This window comes from Numenius arquata, chromosome 18 (genome assembly GCF_964106895.1).
Source record: "Numenius arquata chromosome 18, bNumArq3.hap1.1, whole genome shotgun sequence".
Classification (NCBI taxonomy): Eukaryota; Metazoa; Chordata; class Aves; order Charadriiformes; family Scolopacidae; genus Numenius; species Numenius arquata.
In genome coordinates, this window is record NC_133593.1 from 11,011,544 (window position 1) to 11,030,413 (window position 18,870).

Consider the following 18,870-nt stretch of genomic DNA (forward strand, 5'->3'; position numbering starts at 1 on the left):
TCACCCATTTTCTTATTTCTAGCATGTGTTTTGGCATCCAAACACATGACAAATCCTGACTTGTCAGACAGACTCATGTAAAACATTCCCCCATTACCCAATTTCAGCTTTGTACCAGAATTCCCCCCCAGCAGCAATGCAAAATTCAGAGGACATTTAATTGTAGTGAAATGTCTTATGTAGCATGCAAAGATTAGCAAATTTTCACCATGAAAGGTGACCAAACAGAAAGAGTTTAACACCTCAAAACCAAAAAAACCCTCGCAACTCCACAACCACAAACCAACCACATTGTACAACTTCAGCAACCCCAGAAGAAAAAGATCCTGTCATTCCTCTAATGCAGCTAAGCAAAGCTAACTAAAACCAGAAATGATATCATGTGTTTCCTGCCACAGTACAAGGCTGACTCCGTATTTCTTCCAAATCAGAAAATCCTGGTTCTGAAGATGATCACCAGCTTACTTTCCTGTCTAAATTGGCTGGATCAAACAATAAACAGCATAATTTTCAGTGTTAATGCTGTTTCAAAACTCTTTTGGATTCAGGCATTCAAAAAAATGCCAACAGTAAAGACTTTGATCTGTTTTGTTTTCTGAGCAGAGGAGGTGCACTCTCACGCACACTTTCTTCCAAAAATAGTTTCAATTCCCATGAATAATCCCAGTCTTCAACAACTCACAATGGCTTGTGAGCCTCTTCCGTCCCACTCCCCAAGCTGGAAACCCTCTAGGAGCCTCTAACATGTTTCTTCTATGCAGCACTTAACTGTTTTTCTCTTGGTAAATGAATCATAGGAGGAAAATGTGAGATGAAACAGGGATTTGCCACAGGAAAGAGAGCTGCTGCCTTAAAGTTTTAAGAGATTTTTCTACACATACAGTCCAGAAAAGGCCCTTTGAAGATCCAAGAAAGAGAAAGGGGAAAAAGGGAAAACTCAGTGCAGCAGGTTACTGTTAAGTCTGTCAGGGAAAATAAAGTAAAAAACCAAAAAATAAATAAAACAAGTCCCATAGACTGACAAACAAATAACAGCTCAGATTACATGCGATTCCAAAGCTAAATAGCTTTTCCCCCATATTGCTCTTGACCCCTTTCTCTCCGACCCCACTCAAGCATGATGCCATCTCTAGGAATGATGGCCTACATCCCTTGGGGAGAGGGACCACAGTCAAATCAAGTCTGATTGATTAAAAAAAATCTAAGCTACTAACTCTTAATAGATTGTTGCCCCCTACGAACCAGTCTTGGGCCAGCAAACACTACAATGGTTGTTCTCAAAGAAAGGTCTGTAAATTTATCCACTCCAGGTCACTGTGTGAATTCTCAGTGAATAACTCAAGAACTACCTCTGTCTTATTTGAAATACAAATTCCTGGGTGTTATAATGTTATCTTACTGCTCAAGGTAACAAAATTCCAACAGGACACAGGACATCTGCCATGCTAAAAGGGATTCTGTCCGGTTAAGGCTGGGATGTGCATACAACAGTCAGTTAAGTACATAAAATGAACATACAACTTCAAGTCACACTCGATTTCAACAAATATATGAAGGATGAAGTAGTTCCCATCCTGCCTTAAATGCCTGCTAGCTAAAAAAGGTGAGTGATGGCAGCATAACACTATTAGTAAAGCCATCCTCAGAGCCCCTTGTTAATAACGGATTCCTAGGGATACATCAATAACAGCAACACAAACACCAAGGTATTTTGACATGACGTTTTCCCTTGGAGGGCAAACTTAAACCATCCCACATAAATAGCCTGGCAACCCATAAAATGCCACCGCCTTCACCATCATTACGCCAAACGCGCCACGGGGTCCCTCAGACATGGAGAGTAATGCGAGTCGGAAGGAGGAGGAAGGAGGGTCTTTTGGTTAATGGCGTGAGCTGTACCTCAGCAGACGGCAATCCCAAGCTCTGCCACAGATGACACTGTTGTCCCTCCTGAGCCCCCGCCACGTCTTGATCCGAGACATCCCTGAGATGCCCCGTTGGTGTGACAAGGCCTGGGGCCCCGCGCCGGCAGAGGCCATGAAAATGGCGGCCGGGTCACGGACTAGCCACTGGCTGTTCTTCCACCACCTGCAGCACGGTCTCTCCAGGAGGTTTTAAGTTCTAGCGAAGGGGAATGTCAGCCTTTACTTGGGATGAAATAACTGGCAGCGGTGGAAAGAATGACCACCCAGGAAGGAAAAAGGAAAACTCTTCGATGTTCCCCTGCATTCCCCCTCTCCCAGCACGCCCCTCAGACGGACATTGTGCCGGCCAACACGGGGACACAGCAAGGCCCTGCCTCCAAGACGACGGCTGGCACGGAGGTGAAAAACTAGACAAAAAGTTTCAGTCCCATTTTAGCAAGAAATAATCAGGATGACAACAACAACATAAAGCAGGTAGCTGGGGCCGCGCTGGCTTTTGCCTGCACTGATTGGCAAAGGCAGCGAGCAAAGCCTCAAACCAGCTCCCTGACAAGGCCTAACGCCTCCCCGGCACCCCCGTGTAATTACACACTTGAGTGACTGGACTCTGAAGAAAATTGAAGGCCTGAGCTGCGAACAGCTGCCATTTTCTCTCTCCATCACGCCAGCATGATTACTTGAGAAATGAACAGCCCCGGCTCAAAGCTACTCCAGAATTCTCAGAGGAAATATGGCTCCGTGTTCAAATAATGAGATTCTTAAGGCAAGCGTTACTTACAATCACACCACACACCAAAAAGGGAAAGGCAAAAAAAAAAAAAAAAAAAAAAAAAAGAAAAAAGGGAAAAAAGGAGAGCCAGAAAGAAAGAATGCCGGGGTCCTTATATCTTACAAATTAGAATTAAAGAAACCCAGCCTCAGCCTAGGACAATTATGACTCTCTTTCTGCTTTTGAGAGTTATTTTGTGGATGGCTACTTTGGACATATTTTTGGCAGTAACAGAGCACATTATGGTTGTAGAAAAAAAAAAAAAAAAAAGAAATGCAAGGGGGAGAGAGAGAGATAGTATTGTAATTAGCCTCTTAAAAAGCAGGATACCCAACTCTAGTGTGTTGAAAATCATGTCATAGCTAAATCCATCCTGCCTTGAGGAAAGTAGGCATTCATTCTGCTTCAAAGCATTATGTGGGACAAGGATTTCTTGAGGCTTTTTAGGAAACAGGAAAAAAAGAGACAGGACTCAATTGTTGTTTTTTAATTATTTTTCCTGGGAATGTAATTTACTGGGAGTTTAACCCATTAGAGTGGGACTGAAGTTAATGAGAACTGAGATTTTTCATGGAGTAACAAGCCAGAAGAACCTGAGAAGGTGATGCCAGGTACTGGCATGAGGATTCATTTGTATTTCTAGGGTGGGATCTACATCTGTCCAAGAGGAATTCCAACCCCAGGAGATTCCCCAGCCCCAGCCATCCCCCCTGGATGGCCACACACCATCCCAAGGCTCAAAGGCATGGTCTGGAGTGACCAGCTTTGTGCTGAGATACTGAGTCCCAGTCAGGTTCCATCACACAGCCGGTCCAAAAGCACCACTGCAGCCCTGAGATAAGACTTTCTGAGACTATAACCAGGAAGAAGCTCACAGAAGACACTGCCAAACCTGTAAGGCCAAACTATGGCTCATCAAGGAAGACCATGTGAAACCCCTCGAGGGCCTCAATATCGGCTGGCTAATGCCATTCACGACTAGGAAGTCACCCTCATTAGTAATGAAGGACCATAAAAATGTTGCTATTACAGAATTATTACCACAAAAGAATCATCTGCTTTTTGTGCTGGGAGCTTATTGCTTTGCTTTTCAAGCAACTCTAATTTGAGTACCATGAGCTACATGAAGACGGGACCTCTCTGAGCCCCCTGAAGATGAAGAAGCAAACACACAGCCCAGTGTCTGAAAGTCAGCCTCTAGCAGCCTCCCACTCTAAGTCTGCATTCTTATCTCCCCACAGATGCTCACAAATCACTTGCATAATTAGCCTTCATTGCTTTCTGATAGGCAATCAATGCAGGACAGTTGTGAACCAGAAGGTGCACAGACATCGAGCTGAGCAGGATGTACTGGGTCTCCTCTAACGCACAGTTTACATGCCCTAAGAACACGTGAAGAAACTCCACGCTGCTGCCACTGCTTCTGTAGCTGGAAGGTTTGCACCTTTATGGATGAGAGCTGTCAATTTGGTACCTTTCAGAGCATGAAACATACAACTACAAGAAGCAGCAAATTTCAAGAGGACCAACAGACAACTTACGATGAGCATTGTCACAAGCAGGTTCTTCTTGGTGACCTGAGCATGGGAGAAGATGTAGTTCAATACAGCATTCATATCGCTTTTGTTCTCTTCCCGAAGGGTAAAGACACACTTGTCATAGTGACCTGCAATCAGAAATGCACATTTTTTTTCCAGTCTCCACACCTCTGCGTCAAGGAATGCAAGTTACTAGACGTGTTTTCTATATGTATGTTTTGAGAATCTACTTTGCATAGTCCACACATTCAATTCTGGGAAGGAAACATTCGTCCCACCGCAACGCCCTCAACTTTAATTAAACATCCTGCTCTCAGTAAAACAGTTCCAATACCAAATACCTCCTTTGTGAGCACTACGAAGAGAGGAATGGTGACCTCAGCCTCTCGTTCAAATGACAACCAAAATAAAATAATAGCAAAAAGACTCGCACCATCCTCTACTACCAGCGATTGGAGTGGAAATGAATCCACAGTACCATTAGGCTGGTGCGGGTACTGGAGCAGGACAAAAGAAAAGTAGAGCGGAATCTGAACTACCTGTAAGAGCCTGAGCCTCAAAATTAGCCAGTGCTTCATTGCCACCTTGTGCCTGGATACAGCAGTGCAAGGCATTTATTACAACTCAGTTTCAGGCCGAGGTTTGAGGTTTGTTCTCATGAACACCAAACACCTTCCTGGTATTTTACAGCAGGTACAAATAACTCAGTGACTTTTTTGTTTACTGCACTTGATTTTCTTACTATAGAAATTAATAAACAGGCAAGATAGAACTAAATAGAGTGGCAAGTTTAAACAGTTTTTCTGATTCTGATTTTTCTGCAGATGCTCAGAAATAAGGAAATAAAAATCAAGCTTCTAATATGAAGCTTCTACATATCCCAGGGTATACAAAAGTCCTCACTTAAGATGATCATAAACTCATATGGGAGATATTCTTTTGAAGATTTACAGAGAAAGGGATCATTCCTACACTGAAAAGAGACCAGAATCATATTCTGACATGTCAACTGTAGGTAAGAGGAGACAGGATGTAAAATATATATAAACCGACAGTGGCAAACCAGCAGAAGAGACAGCTTTGGGGTGGAGCTTGTCATTTGCTTGTCATAAGCATTATGACACAAAAACTCCAACTGGACATAAGCTCCTCTACAAAACCAGGATGTGACTGGCAGAGCTTTGGAAGAAAACCCGCGTAGGTCAGCCTCACCATAAAGTTAGAGCAGCCTTTCCTGAAGGGGGTCCATGTGGACCTTCTGGGACCAACTGTGGTTCTTTCAGAAATCAAACCCCTGACGTGCTTAGAGACTCACCGTGCTGAAACTGAGTCTCCACCTTCAGATACTGACGGAGCAGATCCATCACCACCGCTTTCATGTGACCCCGAATACCGCTTCGGTACCTGCAGAAGCAAAGAAGTCAAACCTAGCACCGAGTGAGACCGGCACGGCCCTGCTTCTGAACACCTGCAAGTGAGTAACACTCAACGCGAGCGGCAGAATAAGCCCTTTTGCTTACGGGAAGAACCATACCTAGTTCTGAAAACCCCAATCATTATGTGAATACACAGCCCCTGCCATGAGTGTTGTGGGGCAGCATGGCTCATGTTTTGCATCAAAATGTTGTTTTCCTTCTAAAAATACTCAAAACCCCGGACACTGAAAAGCATAACACACACCAGCGGCTTGATGAAATGGCCAAGACGTGATCAGTGTCAGGACAGAAGTTAAATCTTGATTTCATATGGCAAAGGGGAAAGGAGGAAGGATCTGTGTGTGCGCTTCACACAAGCAGCCAGGAGCCACACACACTGTTGACCTCCCTGAGGAAACTATGCAGCTTATTCTGTGATTTAGACTCTGAATGTAATAAAGCCAGTTTAATAAAGACAAGCGGGCTCAGGTCTTTCAAACAGCAGAGGGAAAAAAAAAACAAAACCACAACAGAGTTAGGGGGTACCCCTGAGAATGGCTCACCTCTGTACCAGCTGCACGATGCTCTGAGTGTTCATGAAGAAGACCTCACGCTCCGATTTGCGGTTCAAGGTGGCTGCATGGCTATCCAAGATATTGGCAATCTGAAAGAGAGCAAACACGTGACAGTCCCAGTCCTGGATGGGACAATCCGGCTGAACAATCAGCTGAGAACTTCCAGACAGACCAGACTAGAGCTCCAGCAGATTCCAGCAAAGGCCAAAGCCTTAAACTGCTAAGGAAGTTAATGGCCTGCCAATGATATAAAAATCAATGCACAATATCGTATACTGGAGAAATCCTCTTCCAACATCTCATTACCTGATCAGGCATCCCTTAGTTGCACTCACTCTTTTTAAGGTTACGACAGCACCACAAACTGCACTGCAGCATGTGTACCAGGCACAAAGCAAATAAATAAATGCCCACAAGGCCACTGATATTAAACTGCTTCCAAACCACCTGTTTAAAGCTACAATGAGCAGGGAACACAAATCCTAAAGCATAGGTAAAGGACGGAAGCCTTTAAGCTCCAGTGATACAGGTAGGTAACTTTCATCATGAAGATCCCAAGTTCAAACACGTCCTTCAGGTCAAACCAACCTCCAGGTAATTTAAAGGAACTTTCTCTCTCTCTCTGCCCCAACACAAACCAATTTTTCCTCCTCTAAGCATGATTGATCACCTGTTGGCTGGGAAACTGGCAAAGGACTGATGTGATGTTGCTGGCATATTGGGCCATCTCCTTCTTGATGGACTTCTCTACATTGGGTGGGATCCGTCCAGAAACACTGGTCATGATGTCCTGAAGTTCCAGCAGAGGCAGAGACGGATCCCTCAGTGTCTTCATCAGTCGCTCAACCCAGCCTTTCACCTAGAGAGAGACAAGTCAGTGTGTCACTAGTCTTTTATCACACAGCTAGTCCAGGGATTAAAAGAGAGAATTGGGGTAGATGACAAAGATGCTGTGCTGCCTTACACCAACAGCTGAACCAGGTTCATCCACCTTCTTTCCTCCTCCCTCTAGGACTTCTACCCCAGCTGGCTACGCGCACAGCTCCCACCTACAAGGCTGCAGGCACAGGCAGTAAAGATCAAGCTCAACTCCTTGTCTTTGTTTTGGGCGCCAGAGATGGGACATTCCCACCTCACTCTGTGGTGAGACTGACTATAAGGAATTCAGAAAGAAAATCAAATTAAGCCCTTGCTCAGAAACAAGAAGAAGTAACAGGTACCTTGTTGCTGAAGTAGGGCTCTGGCAGGCAGTATCCATTCATCACATTGACCAGGTTATCCAGGACATAATGGAAGATGCGATGGAGTTTCTCGCCTCGAAGCGCTGTGCTCTGAATCTGCGGCAAGGTACCCGTGTGCAGTTCAGCCTGGAAACACAGCAAAGAGCAGAGTGCCACTAACCCTCCTGCACAGTAACATCCAGTTACCCTTCACTGGAGTCTCTGATTTAACTTGGAAAAATTTCCAGAGTGGAAAATGCGCTTGATTGAGAGACAGAAAAGTTATAAGCTTGGTCTCCAACAGTTCTGTGTTGTATAGACCCACAAAAAAAAAGCTTCCAGCCTCTCTCCCAAATACGTTACCGTTGATTTCATTGTTTAGATCCAGGATGACCAAAAATCTCAAAGAAGAGCACAGGAAAAGTTGAGAGTTCAGTGCTGACAATCACTTTCCACCCCCTGCATGACAGTTTTCAATTAGCTGTTGCTAAAGGAACAATAGATTCCCTTCCACCGCCACCAGCTATATCCCAACCTACCATTCCTAAATGAATATATCTCTTTGCCTTTCACCTTTAAAAAGATCCATGTCCTAGGCTCTTTTTTTGTATTTCCAGATTTGCTACAATTGCTTTCTCAGGGCCCGACACTCTTGGAGTCAGGATATCAACTCCCGTTCTCCCAAAGAGGGTCACTTAGAGAAAAACATATGATAAAAAAGTTAAATAAACTTGCAGAGAAATAAAGCATATAGAAAAATCTGGCCAACCTCCAATCCCCTAGACAGCCGTGTACCCACAATAGCACCGAGGTAAGAGAAAAAGAATAGTACATAAGCTTAGCCTGAATCAGAGAAAGAGACAATCATCTGAGTCCTACTCCTCATCTGAGACAAATAAATGGTAAAGTGACAATTCCAGTACAATGCACAAATTTGAAATGGGTTGAGAACACTGGACCCTCTTGTACCACTCTCAACATCACTCCCCTATTATCTGCGCTTCCCACAACTTCTCACCTGCTGAACCCTGCTGGGATCATCCAGCTGGAGCTTGGCAATCACACAGCCTGGATCCAAGACTGCCCCCGGGCGTTTGACATAATGGATGCAGCCCGATTCCCCTGCTGTCAGCGTCATCACCATTTTCATCACCTGTAGCAAGGAAAACAGGTTACACACTCAGCTTCCATGTTCCCCAAATGGTTCTAGTTTTGTGAGCCAGCAGCCGCAAAACTGGCTCTAGTTTGTGAGTTTGCCACAGCCAAACTAACCTGCAGGAGCACCTTTACCTTCAGGCTTTCGCAAAGGCTTAAAAGCACACACATTGAGAACGAAACCCCAAGGACTAAAGTGAATGGTAGAAGTAAATAATTGGCCCCAAATTAGCGCAGCAGGAAGCCATCCTCAGGAATGTCACCTGTTCCACACTGCTTGGACCAAGAGGTCCTCAAGAAGGTCCCAAATTCAACACAACGAACAAAGCAGACAGAATTTACTGCTGCACTCTGAAGGTCGGCAGTGGAACAGCCACTCTCAGCAGCTACAGTCACATTCACTTTTAGCAGAGGGAACCAGGATTACTTTCTAGAGGTCAACCGTCTCAGACCGCTCTTCACAAACAGAGATGCTTCCTTAGACCGGCTGTGGAAACTCCTTTGGAGCAGAAGGGTTGGGTACAGGGGGACACAGTCTAGTTTTACCATCGCTATACTACACGCCACAACTGGGAACACAGGAATTGAGTAGGTGGTTCCTTCTTAGCCACGGCTCTGTTGCAGCTAAAAGCACTTACATAAAGTTTCTGGATCTCTGGTTTGATATTTTTCTCCTACACATTGTCCCCAACTGGTTTAATTTCCCCTCTGTCAACACACACCCTCCCCTCCTTCAAATCTGTTTTGAGCCACGCACTCCTACACAGCCCCTCGTGCTTTCCTCACAGCCAAGCAGAAACTGTTGTTCCTCCTCCTCTCTAGAGTTAAGTAACTTCCCAGGGAGAAGGGAGGAGTGACACTTATTAACTCATCCGATCAACCTGATAAATGATCAAGTTATCAGAGAAGTCTTAATCCTGGCATGTAACTCTGCTTCTGAGTCTGTGGTAGCACTACGTAGTGGTCTACAAGTAGAAGACCTTCCTCACCACAGCTAGAAAACAGAGCGCACGTGAATCCCTTGGTATCGCAGCAAGATGATAACCACGGTCTCACTGCTGAGAAATTTTGCTCATCACTCAGTATAGTCATAAACACTCAAATTTCAGCTGTTAAGTCATTTTCCCCCCCCCCCATCATTCTCACTGTTGACTCCTGCGTTAGTCCAGGTTAAAACATAGACAAAAATTGGAAAGGAAATACTGTGAATTATCCCTCACGCTCAATTCCCAGTTCCACAGCATTCAATGTTTTTTCCCCCCAGATTCTGCAGCCAGGTCAGTTCTTTGAGACTCTTTTACCTCTATTTCTGCAAAGCACTGGCCTGCGAACACGTGTCCCCCGTCCTCCACCACATACTGGATAAGCTTCCCAGCCGAGGGCGAGCGCAGAATGGAGGGATCATTCTCCTTTTCAAACACACAGGTCTTGTTACCTATAGTGATGCGATACCTAGGGAAGAACGGGACAAATCACTGCAACAGAATTTCCTGTGACACTAAATTCTTGACACCAAACTGCCCACCTTATGCAAAATCCTCTTGTATATGGAGCAACGGGAGAAAGAACGGGATGCACCGAAGTAGAAGACTGAGAGGTTGAGATTTTATAACATTTTCCAACCCAGAAAGTTACCCAAACTCTCTTTGTACTCCTGACCAGAAAAGAAACCAGCAGAGGGGGCAGTGGGTCACATTCCAGAAGCTGGAGATTTACTGACCTTATGGCTCTGGTCCCTGCAGGGAATTTTGAGGGAATGCACTGAACTAGTAAATCTTGTATCTATTTCTAAGGCAGTTGTGGAGTTCCCAGGATTTTAAAGATTTTCATGTTCTGGTTTTTGGCATTTTTTGGTGGTTTGTTTTTGGGTTTTTTTTTGGTTTTTTTTTATAATCCAAAAGGGCACTTTTAAAGAACCAGCAGAAGAATATGGACTCCACATTGGTACATATTCAGGTCTTCCTACAGTAGCCAAGATCTGTTCTTCAGGTGAAGGCAACTTCCCCCTTTAAACTCATCCATAATACATCTAGTAATCTCTTCCTAGGGGAGAATTCCATCCCCAGCTGATCTTTCGGAAGCATAAAGTTACAAGTACACCTAATTTTGGCTTCTATGTAAATGTTAAACATCTTTACAGGTTGGTACCTGTCCACTTCTTCTTTCATGTAGGTAGTGTAGCTGCTGCCATCGTAAGACAGGAGCAGTCCTCCATCACTCAGGCGGTGCACATCGACTTCCACACACGAGCTGTTCATGATGACCACGTAGGAATTAGGAGACTGTCGGGTCACCTGTGGATCCACAAGAACGGTACGTGTCACATGGAATAAACACAGCATTGACAGTGCCTGGGTTGCCACAACATACAGAGTTTTCCAAGCACTGCAAGAGAGGGAGCTTAAGAAGGGGAACAGAGCCATTTGTTTTCATGTTAAGACAGAAAAAAACAATGCAAAAAAAATCTGGGATCACAAAGCCGAGCATTTTGCAGCCAAGAGATGCCAGAACTAATGCTGTCCATGAATCTTGATTTAATCCACTCGCAGTTATGCGTTAATTGTACAGGTTTGATTACACAATCATACGCCATTTCTTCACCCCGATCTACGTAGAAGTGACAGTTGTGAACTACAATTGCGTAATGAATGAGAGAATTTGGGGAAAAAAAAAGAGAGAGCTTGCCTCACAGAGAAAACAGCTAAAGCTCTCCCTGGAAAAAGGGATCCTATCTCAGTCTCTGCCAGAGAGCTCCTATTTGAAGCTGGGTAAAGCACTCAAAGCACACTTTAGCTGCTATTCACTGCCTCTGTTTCTCACCAAAAGGGTGCCAAGGTAAAATGCCAAGGTGCAGGGGTGCAGAATAGTTAAACCTGCAAAAAACAGTATATGATGATGTCCTTAAAAACTTCACCACAATAAGTTCGCCCGAGGAAGCTAATTAAGATTGCACAGGCAAGCTTAAATCTAGTATTTCCTAACTTTTGTATGCCTGGTTTCACAACCTTTAAACAGTATTTCTAACATTGTCTTTTGCACACTGCAAAGAAAAAGCAACACTAAAGGGAAAAATTGCTACAAATTCTGTCACGCTGATGAAACTGGCCTCAAACACCCAACAGAGGAGATCTACTTATTCAGAAACATCAGCTGAAAGTTTTGGTGAACCAACAGGCAGTAGTCTGCTTGTAACAAGCTATTCCTCACCCTACACAGAGCACTTCTTGACCCCGGAAGGTTAAAATCTTTACAGAGACACACAGAGATATTGCAATGGAAAGATGTGGTGGGGTATTACCATAAGGGAGATTGTACTGATTTCTTAACCTCACTAAAGCAGAGAAAATAAACCCTGCACAGATGTAACGCCAGTAATTACATGTATTACAAAGATTAAGCCAGAGCAGCACACAGACATTTCCAACTGAAAGTGGGAAGCTGATGGGTTTCCACACTCTGCATCGTACCTTCAGCACATATTTCCGTCCTTCGTAGATGAGTTCCACATCCACAGTGTTTAGCAGAGTGTGAGCAGGCAGGACTTGGCCCCTTGAAAAAGAAGTACAAAACAAAATTGGTCTTCCAGAAGCCACCAAATGGCTCTCAGGGGCCCAAGCAGGTTCAAAGAGGCAGGGAAGAATTTGGAAAACACTAGCAGAGAGAGATGGGAGTAGGCTTTTAAACCCTCTCTCCTAAGGAGAGACACAGATCAGTTTGCCAAAGCCAGCCCATCTCTCTGCAGCCGCACACACCAGCTTTACTCTCCTCTCCATACACCCACTGTTGCCTTGAGAAGAGTCTGCAAAAGGAACACCACGGCCTGAATTACAGAACACGTACCGTGACTTAACACAGGGATAAAATGGCTTTTCCCCCTGCAGCTGTGTTTACGTATGGACTCACCAACAGGACACCTAGGGGAAGAATCCTGTTCAGGGCAGATCTGCCTGGATCACGCCAGGTTTACCCTGACAGAGCATTACGACTGGTTTCCCTGCTGCTGTTCAAGCTCTACTTTAAAGCCAGCACGAGCAGAGAGGGTTTTCTAAGTACTAGTGGGAAACATTCAATTTGGAAAATTATGTCAAACCTCAAAAATTAAACCAATCCTCAAAACAAGAGGAAGACAATATCTGGCGATTCAAGGCTCCCTAACGCTGTCCTAGCAGCACACAAAGAACTTCACATTTCTGAGCCATTTCTTGGAGCTTTTTCCAAAACTGCCAGAGACCAAACCAATCTGTGCAAGCAGCTGGGGGTATTTTGGAGAGATGCACAGATACCTGCCAGTTTCCTTAGGCCAGCAGATAAACAGCTTCCTGGGGCCAGAGAACAGTCAGCAGATAACAAACTCTGCATTTGTGGACTGGACTGTACTCGAACAAAACTTGTAAATCAAAACTAATTACTCTCTGCTTATCAGCTGTCTACCAGACCAGTTTGCAATTTCACCTTTCTAGAGAGTGCAGGAAGTTTGAGACGCTGTTTCGGAAGCTCACGTCGGCCACGTGCAGAGCTCCGCACACCACCCCCAGCATGGTGTCAGGCCGTTCAGCCTGGAAAGAAAGGGAAAGTAACACCATTACATCTCCGTTAGCTTCAGTCCATTCTGGACACTCACGTGAAGAATCAACAGTCCCAGCTCTATTTTTGGTTCACTGCCAGCCTCTCTTTAAAATAAGCTGGTGTAGCATCCATGCAAACGCTATATAGAAGCAATTACCTCTGTAACTCCTTAAAATAAAACCACTTTTTTTTCCTTCTTGGATCAAATCTTAAGTCTCCACCCACATTTCCACTATCCTCTGTTCCAAACTGCAAACCAAAATACTAGCCTTAATTCACACTAGGATGTTTTTCTGGCCAACTTTAAGACCACCTTTCCCCAACACAAATGACCTAGGATTTTGATATAAATAAGAATTAATGCCAGTGACAATGGTTATGAATAAAGTGGTAAGCAGACATTAACCACTCCTAACTCCTTGTCCTCTGGCAAGCAGGATGCACCAAGTTTGCCCCCATCCCCTTCCTCTCCTCGCTTCCATCTGTAGCTCCGTAAAGCAAGAAGCCACACCTGAACTTTCTCAGCGATAAGCCGATCCAACCAGCCTGTGTCGATGCGGTTCTGCTGAAAGCTTTCCGTTTCCAACAGCTTAATCAAGTACTCAACAGTGGTTCGGAAATCCCCTCGGATGGACAACTCCTTCAAAGCCACTACCATGTTTCTGAAAGAGAAAAAAATACCTATTATCTATCCCATACTAGCAGTAACTTGCCCACTGGGAACTCTATAGTTCCCCATGAGCTGCCAGGAAAAAAGTCTGAAGGAACAGCAGAAGAGTATGTGCATTGGAGCAAGATCCTACATGACGTGCTTGGGAATTAAAGAATATTGATTTTTTTCAATCTTCTGCTGGTGTGAAGAGCAGCTCAGCCCTACGAGATCAGGGCTTCCCACTGCTATCAACATCGAGGCATCTACCACACATCAGAGGTACACGAGAGACAGACAGACGTGGTCTCCATCCCACCCAGAATGGAACAGAGGAAAAGCCATGGATAAAAAACCATCATGTATGACAGGTTGGACAGTCCTGTCTTATGGCCAGATGCTTTACTGTTCCACACCACGCTCAGTGGTTTATAAACCATTAAAAGGCACTGGCACACAAGTTATCAATGTTTTTCCTGTTTGAAGCCTGCCACCAGAATGCTTTCAAAGAGGGACTTCAGCACAATGGTGGCTGTATCATACCCCAGCAGCAGGTAAACAAGGCAGGAATGAAACAGAAAGGAAAAAAATAAAGAGAAGTAAGCAAAAAGTGTAGAAATGTATGTACAACACAGTGGAATTGCAAGGCGAGACAGGATGAGAAGCCTGACCATGATCTGGAAAACAAGGTAAAGAGATGGAAAATTCTTTTAAAACTCCCAGAAATAAGGAGTTTTGTTTTATCCATGGCACTTTGGATCAAAGAGGAGCAAAACAAGCAATTTCCAAGGTTCTAGCACTACTCTGACTACTTACGAAATGGCTTCTTCACGGTTTTCTCCCCAAGAGAAGCAGTGACCAAACTGAGAATCGGCAAATTCATGGAGCCCTCCTGCAGCAGCAACACTGAAATAGCCCCAGACATTCTTATTGCTGCGGAAATTCAGTTCCTGAACTGTACCAGAACTGGGCTTAAACCCCTGTAAAGACAGACAGACATTACTATACCTCCTAAAGAAAAAGTAAATAATCCCGAATTAGGGAAGCAATTAAGAGTTCTAAAAGCTAGAGCACCTCTTTGTGCTGCAAGTTCAGGCTGTGTCTAACCAGAGTCTGCAGAACAATCAGTGAGATTAGGGAAGAATCTTTTAAACTTGCTGCCAAACTTTTCAGGATCATCAGCAGCAGGGACTGAACCCAGGTGCAAAGCCTACAGTTACCAGAGCGTGATCGGTAACTAGAGAGTGTAAAACACTCACCTCATCAGGATTCTCACTGGTGATACGGGCAGCGATGACATGGCCACGCGGGCAGGGGACATGGGCTGAATTCTCAAAATCAATGGTTCCGTCTCCCCACGGAGAAACACCGTACATCACTCGGATATCCTTGATCCGGTGGAGGGGAATACCCATGGCAATCTGAGGAGAAAAAATACTAATCAAGTAATAATAATAATAAAAAAAAAGAAATAATAACCACCACTAAGTTTCTCTCCTCACAGAGAAGAATTAATTGGACCAATTCTCTAGAAGCTGATGTTGCAGTTCTAGTACAGCAATATTCACGCCTGTTTTCTGATGTGAGCCTTCTCCATTGACACATCTCGGAACATTCGCATTTCTCAGGACAGCTGAGCTCAGTGTAATATCCACCTTAAGCCCTTCAGCCGGCATTTTCCATTGACTGATTAAAAGGCTCCAGAGAAAGCTGGCCAGCGCTGGGTCAGCTGAGGATGGGCGTGCAATCGGCCTGTTAAAAATATACTAAGGTCCCAGTGAGACACAAGGTTCTCAACTAGTTACAGGAAACCGTGGAATTTTGGAACTATAAACTGCAGAGAAAGTAACCCGCAGAACTGGCTGCCGGCTGTATCCCTATGGAGTAAAGTCCCACTTGTTCTGTTCAGTAGCTGGGATATTTTTTTTACAGCTACGGTTCAAAAAGGCCGAGCTTGAGCTTAACCATTTACTTCAGCCGTTTAATAGCCAGACACCAACAGACAAAAGACCAAACTGGTTACAATATCAACGTGCCATTCTATGAAATTATATCTAGCATCAGCAATACGAAGAACAGTGCCCAAACAATGAGGAAAGCATCAGACCAGTTACAAAACTCCCAGCGTCTGGCAAACACAGACACAGAGCTACTGGAATCACGCACTGAGAGAAGGCTCAGGCCAAAACCAAAGATGATCCTGCTCCTGAGCAGCCCACAAGACACGACAGTTCAAGCGTTTGTTTCCTCTACCATCAATCCAATAACTTCGAAATGCAAACAGGGGGGAGAAGAAAGAAACTAGAAAGAAAGCGAGAGGGTAAGAATGGGAGGGCTGAGAAAATGGAAGTAGAAAAGCCCCTAATGTGGTGGAAGAGGGAAAGAGGACCACGGGGTTCATCCACCTGTGGAGAAGACCGGGGCTGAGAAGAGGGAGACAGCACGGCAGCACCCGGGGAGTCCGGTGGGGATGACTAAGGGACAGATGAGCCACAGCGGATGCAACAAACACCTTCTGCAGGATCTGTGAAGGATTCCCTCACTGCTTTGGGGATCAGAACAACAAAAAGCCGACTGGTTCATGTAGGCCATAGCTGTCACGCACTGTGATGACTTCTCCTTGAAAAATCAATAAATCAAGAGAAATTCTCAGTCATTTTGCCTATTCAAGTACCTAATTATCAGGCACAAATCCTGTTTTGCAGAAAGGCTGAAGAGCAGGGACCTCAGCTGGGAGGAGGAGGCACCTGCTGTGAGTGAAGGGCTTGGAGAGCTGGAAACGATTGCTCTGGAAGTCAGAGCTCATCAAAATTTCTCATCAAAATTAAACGATCCAAGTGACTTTCCTGAACTTCAAACAATTGCTGAGCTTGCTGAAAGATGAAAAATCCAATTGTCTGTTCTTTTTTACCTCCTTTTGTCATTAGTAACTGCGGGAAGAGGCTGGTGTCCCTCGGAGGCAGAGTGGGCGATGCGCTGCTCTAAACTGGCACAGCATTTCATCGCTCTGCTCGCCCCAGAAGCCAACTCGTTTCATATAATAATTTCAGAGCTTAAAGTTGAACTACACATGGCTAACGCTTGTTGAGACAGGCTTTTTTTTACACACTACTTTTCCTTAAATCAGTTTTCCTACCTCTACGTTTTAATCCTCTATTGCTTCCCTTCACACTCCTAGCTGAAGGCCTACCTGAGCGGTCCAGAGAAAATAACCTCTCTTTGCTTTCCAAATCATAAAGAGCCAAATGATAGAGCTATATCTTAGTGAAACAGTCATAACACAAGGGATGCAAATATATTCTGGAATACTGAATGAAGCTTTGCTCCAGCCACAGAAGAGAAAGCACCAAAATGGGCCTTTGAGTTACTGGGTATTTTTATAGGAGGAGGAAATGTAGGGGAGTCAAATATCACCTATCTGCACGTGAGGATATAGGACATATTTAGTAGAGCTCTTTAATATTTTCTTTATGTTCTCTCCTCTATCAGTACCAAGATCTACTCATCTGCATAACGTCAGGATGTGATCCAGTTTTAACACAGAACCCTGGCTGTGACTCAGACAAGAGTCCGCCCCCCTGTTTTACTAAAGCTTCAGCAGAACAGGTTTTTCACACTCGGGCCTCTCCAACATAAGAAGCTTGAGCACTTCTGAAAACTCCAGGAGCAGGGCACTGACTCACCTGGAGCTGTGCTGCCGGCAGGTTAACGTCAGCCACCATCTCCGTGCAGGGGTGCTCCACTTGCAGGCGGGGGTTCAGCTCCAGAAAGTAGAAACTGCCATCCTGGCTGTACAGATACTCCACCGTGCCCGCGCTCACGTAGCCCACCATTTTGGCAAGCTTCACCGCACACTGGGGTACAGAAAGGAAGAGTATTTGACTTTTTTTTATGGCATTCTCAAACATCCAAAAGCTTGTAACAGGCCCGAGAACTGCTCAGAGAAAAGCACGTGGCTCAGGAGTTCTGATTTCCAGGTTATTTCATTGACAATCTACAGAAGGCAGAGTTTGAAGCAAATATTTATAATACTCAGCATTAAACAATTCATACAACACCTGCAGCTTGCTTTTAATATGACAATACACATTTAAACCACACTTCTATTTTTGGGACACGCGCATTTTGAAAGGAGCTCTACAGCTGTTTGTCAGCACAAGGTGGACTCAGTCAGTTTTGGAAATGTGAGTGGTTGCCCCACACTAAGCAGTTTAAGACACGCAGCCCTATAATTGCTCCTTTAAAAGATTCAACAATACTCGCTGAGCCACTCTCACCTGCTCCATGTGCTCAAACACCACCGAAGTCGCAATCGAAGCGGGTGCTTCCTCAATAATCTTCTGGTGCCTGCGCTGCACGGAGCAATCCCGGCCAAACAGTGAGATGGCGTTGCCGTACTGATCCGCCAGGATCTGCACCTCCAGGTGGCGGGACTGTTTGGCGAGTCTCATCACAAAGATGGGAGAGCCAGGGACTTCAGCTTGAACCTACAAACAGAGACAGCGCATCAACAGGTACATTGTTGTTTGTAAACAGCTGTCTTAGTCACAACCATCCCAAGGTAATTTTTTAAACAATGAACATCCATAATATTTTCCCTGGGCCACTTAAGGCTGAAAATACGCTGTGTTCTCTTGTATGATATTACAGTGCCGTTTCCATTCCTCTCAGCCTTCCTAAATAACCCAAAACTAAAGAAGGCTCGTGTCCCTCAGCATTTTTGAGTTACACTGCAGATGCCCTCCGTAACTTGGATTTATTCAGCATTTCTTATGATGTCTGGGCATTTGACAACTGTATTGGATATGCAGATACATTGAAATCCTACCAACATCCAGAGCAAAGAAAGCACGAACTCATGATTCAAAAGTAGCCGAACAGGCTCTGATATATAATGCAGATGTTTTCAGTGCTTTAACATTCCGATTCAATGCCCTCAGAATCATCCAACCTGAACATTTCGAACAAGATATTACAAATCAATGGGAAAAGTTACCTGTCTAAATAGGTTGGGGAAGTCATCTGCATTGTTAACTTTCCTGATTCCTTTTCCTCCTC

The 18,870-nt window shown here is 44.6% G+C and overlaps 1 protein-coding gene across 3 annotated transcripts in view; it reads right to left on the minus strand.

Annotated features, from left to right (window-relative positions):
• Positions 1–18,870, minus strand: part of ACACA (acetyl-CoA carboxylase alpha) — a 124,361-nt gene that overhangs the window by 84,805 nt on the left and 20,686 nt on the right. For all 3 annotated transcript variants that reach the window (XM_074160462.1, XM_074160460.1, XM_074160461.1), the window contains 16 exons: positions 18,809–18,870; positions 18,090–18,299; positions 17,496–17,666; positions 15,072–15,233; positions 14,629–14,792; positions 13,675–13,825; positions 13,050–13,153; positions 12,065–12,146; positions 10,746–10,891; positions 9,899–10,049; positions 8,461–8,595; positions 7,443–7,589; positions 6,893–7,081; positions 6,211–6,311; positions 5,548–5,636; positions 4,236–4,360 (listed from right to left, as the gene is read on the minus strand). In XM_074160462.1, coding sequence (XP_074016563.1) covers positions 4,236–4,360; positions 5,548–5,636; positions 6,211–6,311; positions 6,893–7,081; positions 7,443–7,589; positions 8,461–8,595; positions 9,899–10,049; positions 10,746–10,891; positions 12,065–12,146; positions 13,050–13,153; positions 13,675–13,825; positions 14,629–14,792; positions 15,072–15,233; positions 17,496–17,666; positions 18,090–18,299; positions 18,809–18,870 — 2,189 coding nt within the window. The remainder of the gene's footprint in view (positions 1–4,235; positions 4,361–5,547; positions 5,637–6,210; positions 6,312–6,892; positions 7,082–7,442; positions 7,590–8,460; positions 8,596–9,898; positions 10,050–10,745; positions 10,892–12,064; positions 12,147–13,049; positions 13,154–13,674; positions 13,826–14,628; positions 14,793–15,071; positions 15,234–17,495; positions 17,667–18,089; positions 18,300–18,808) is intronic.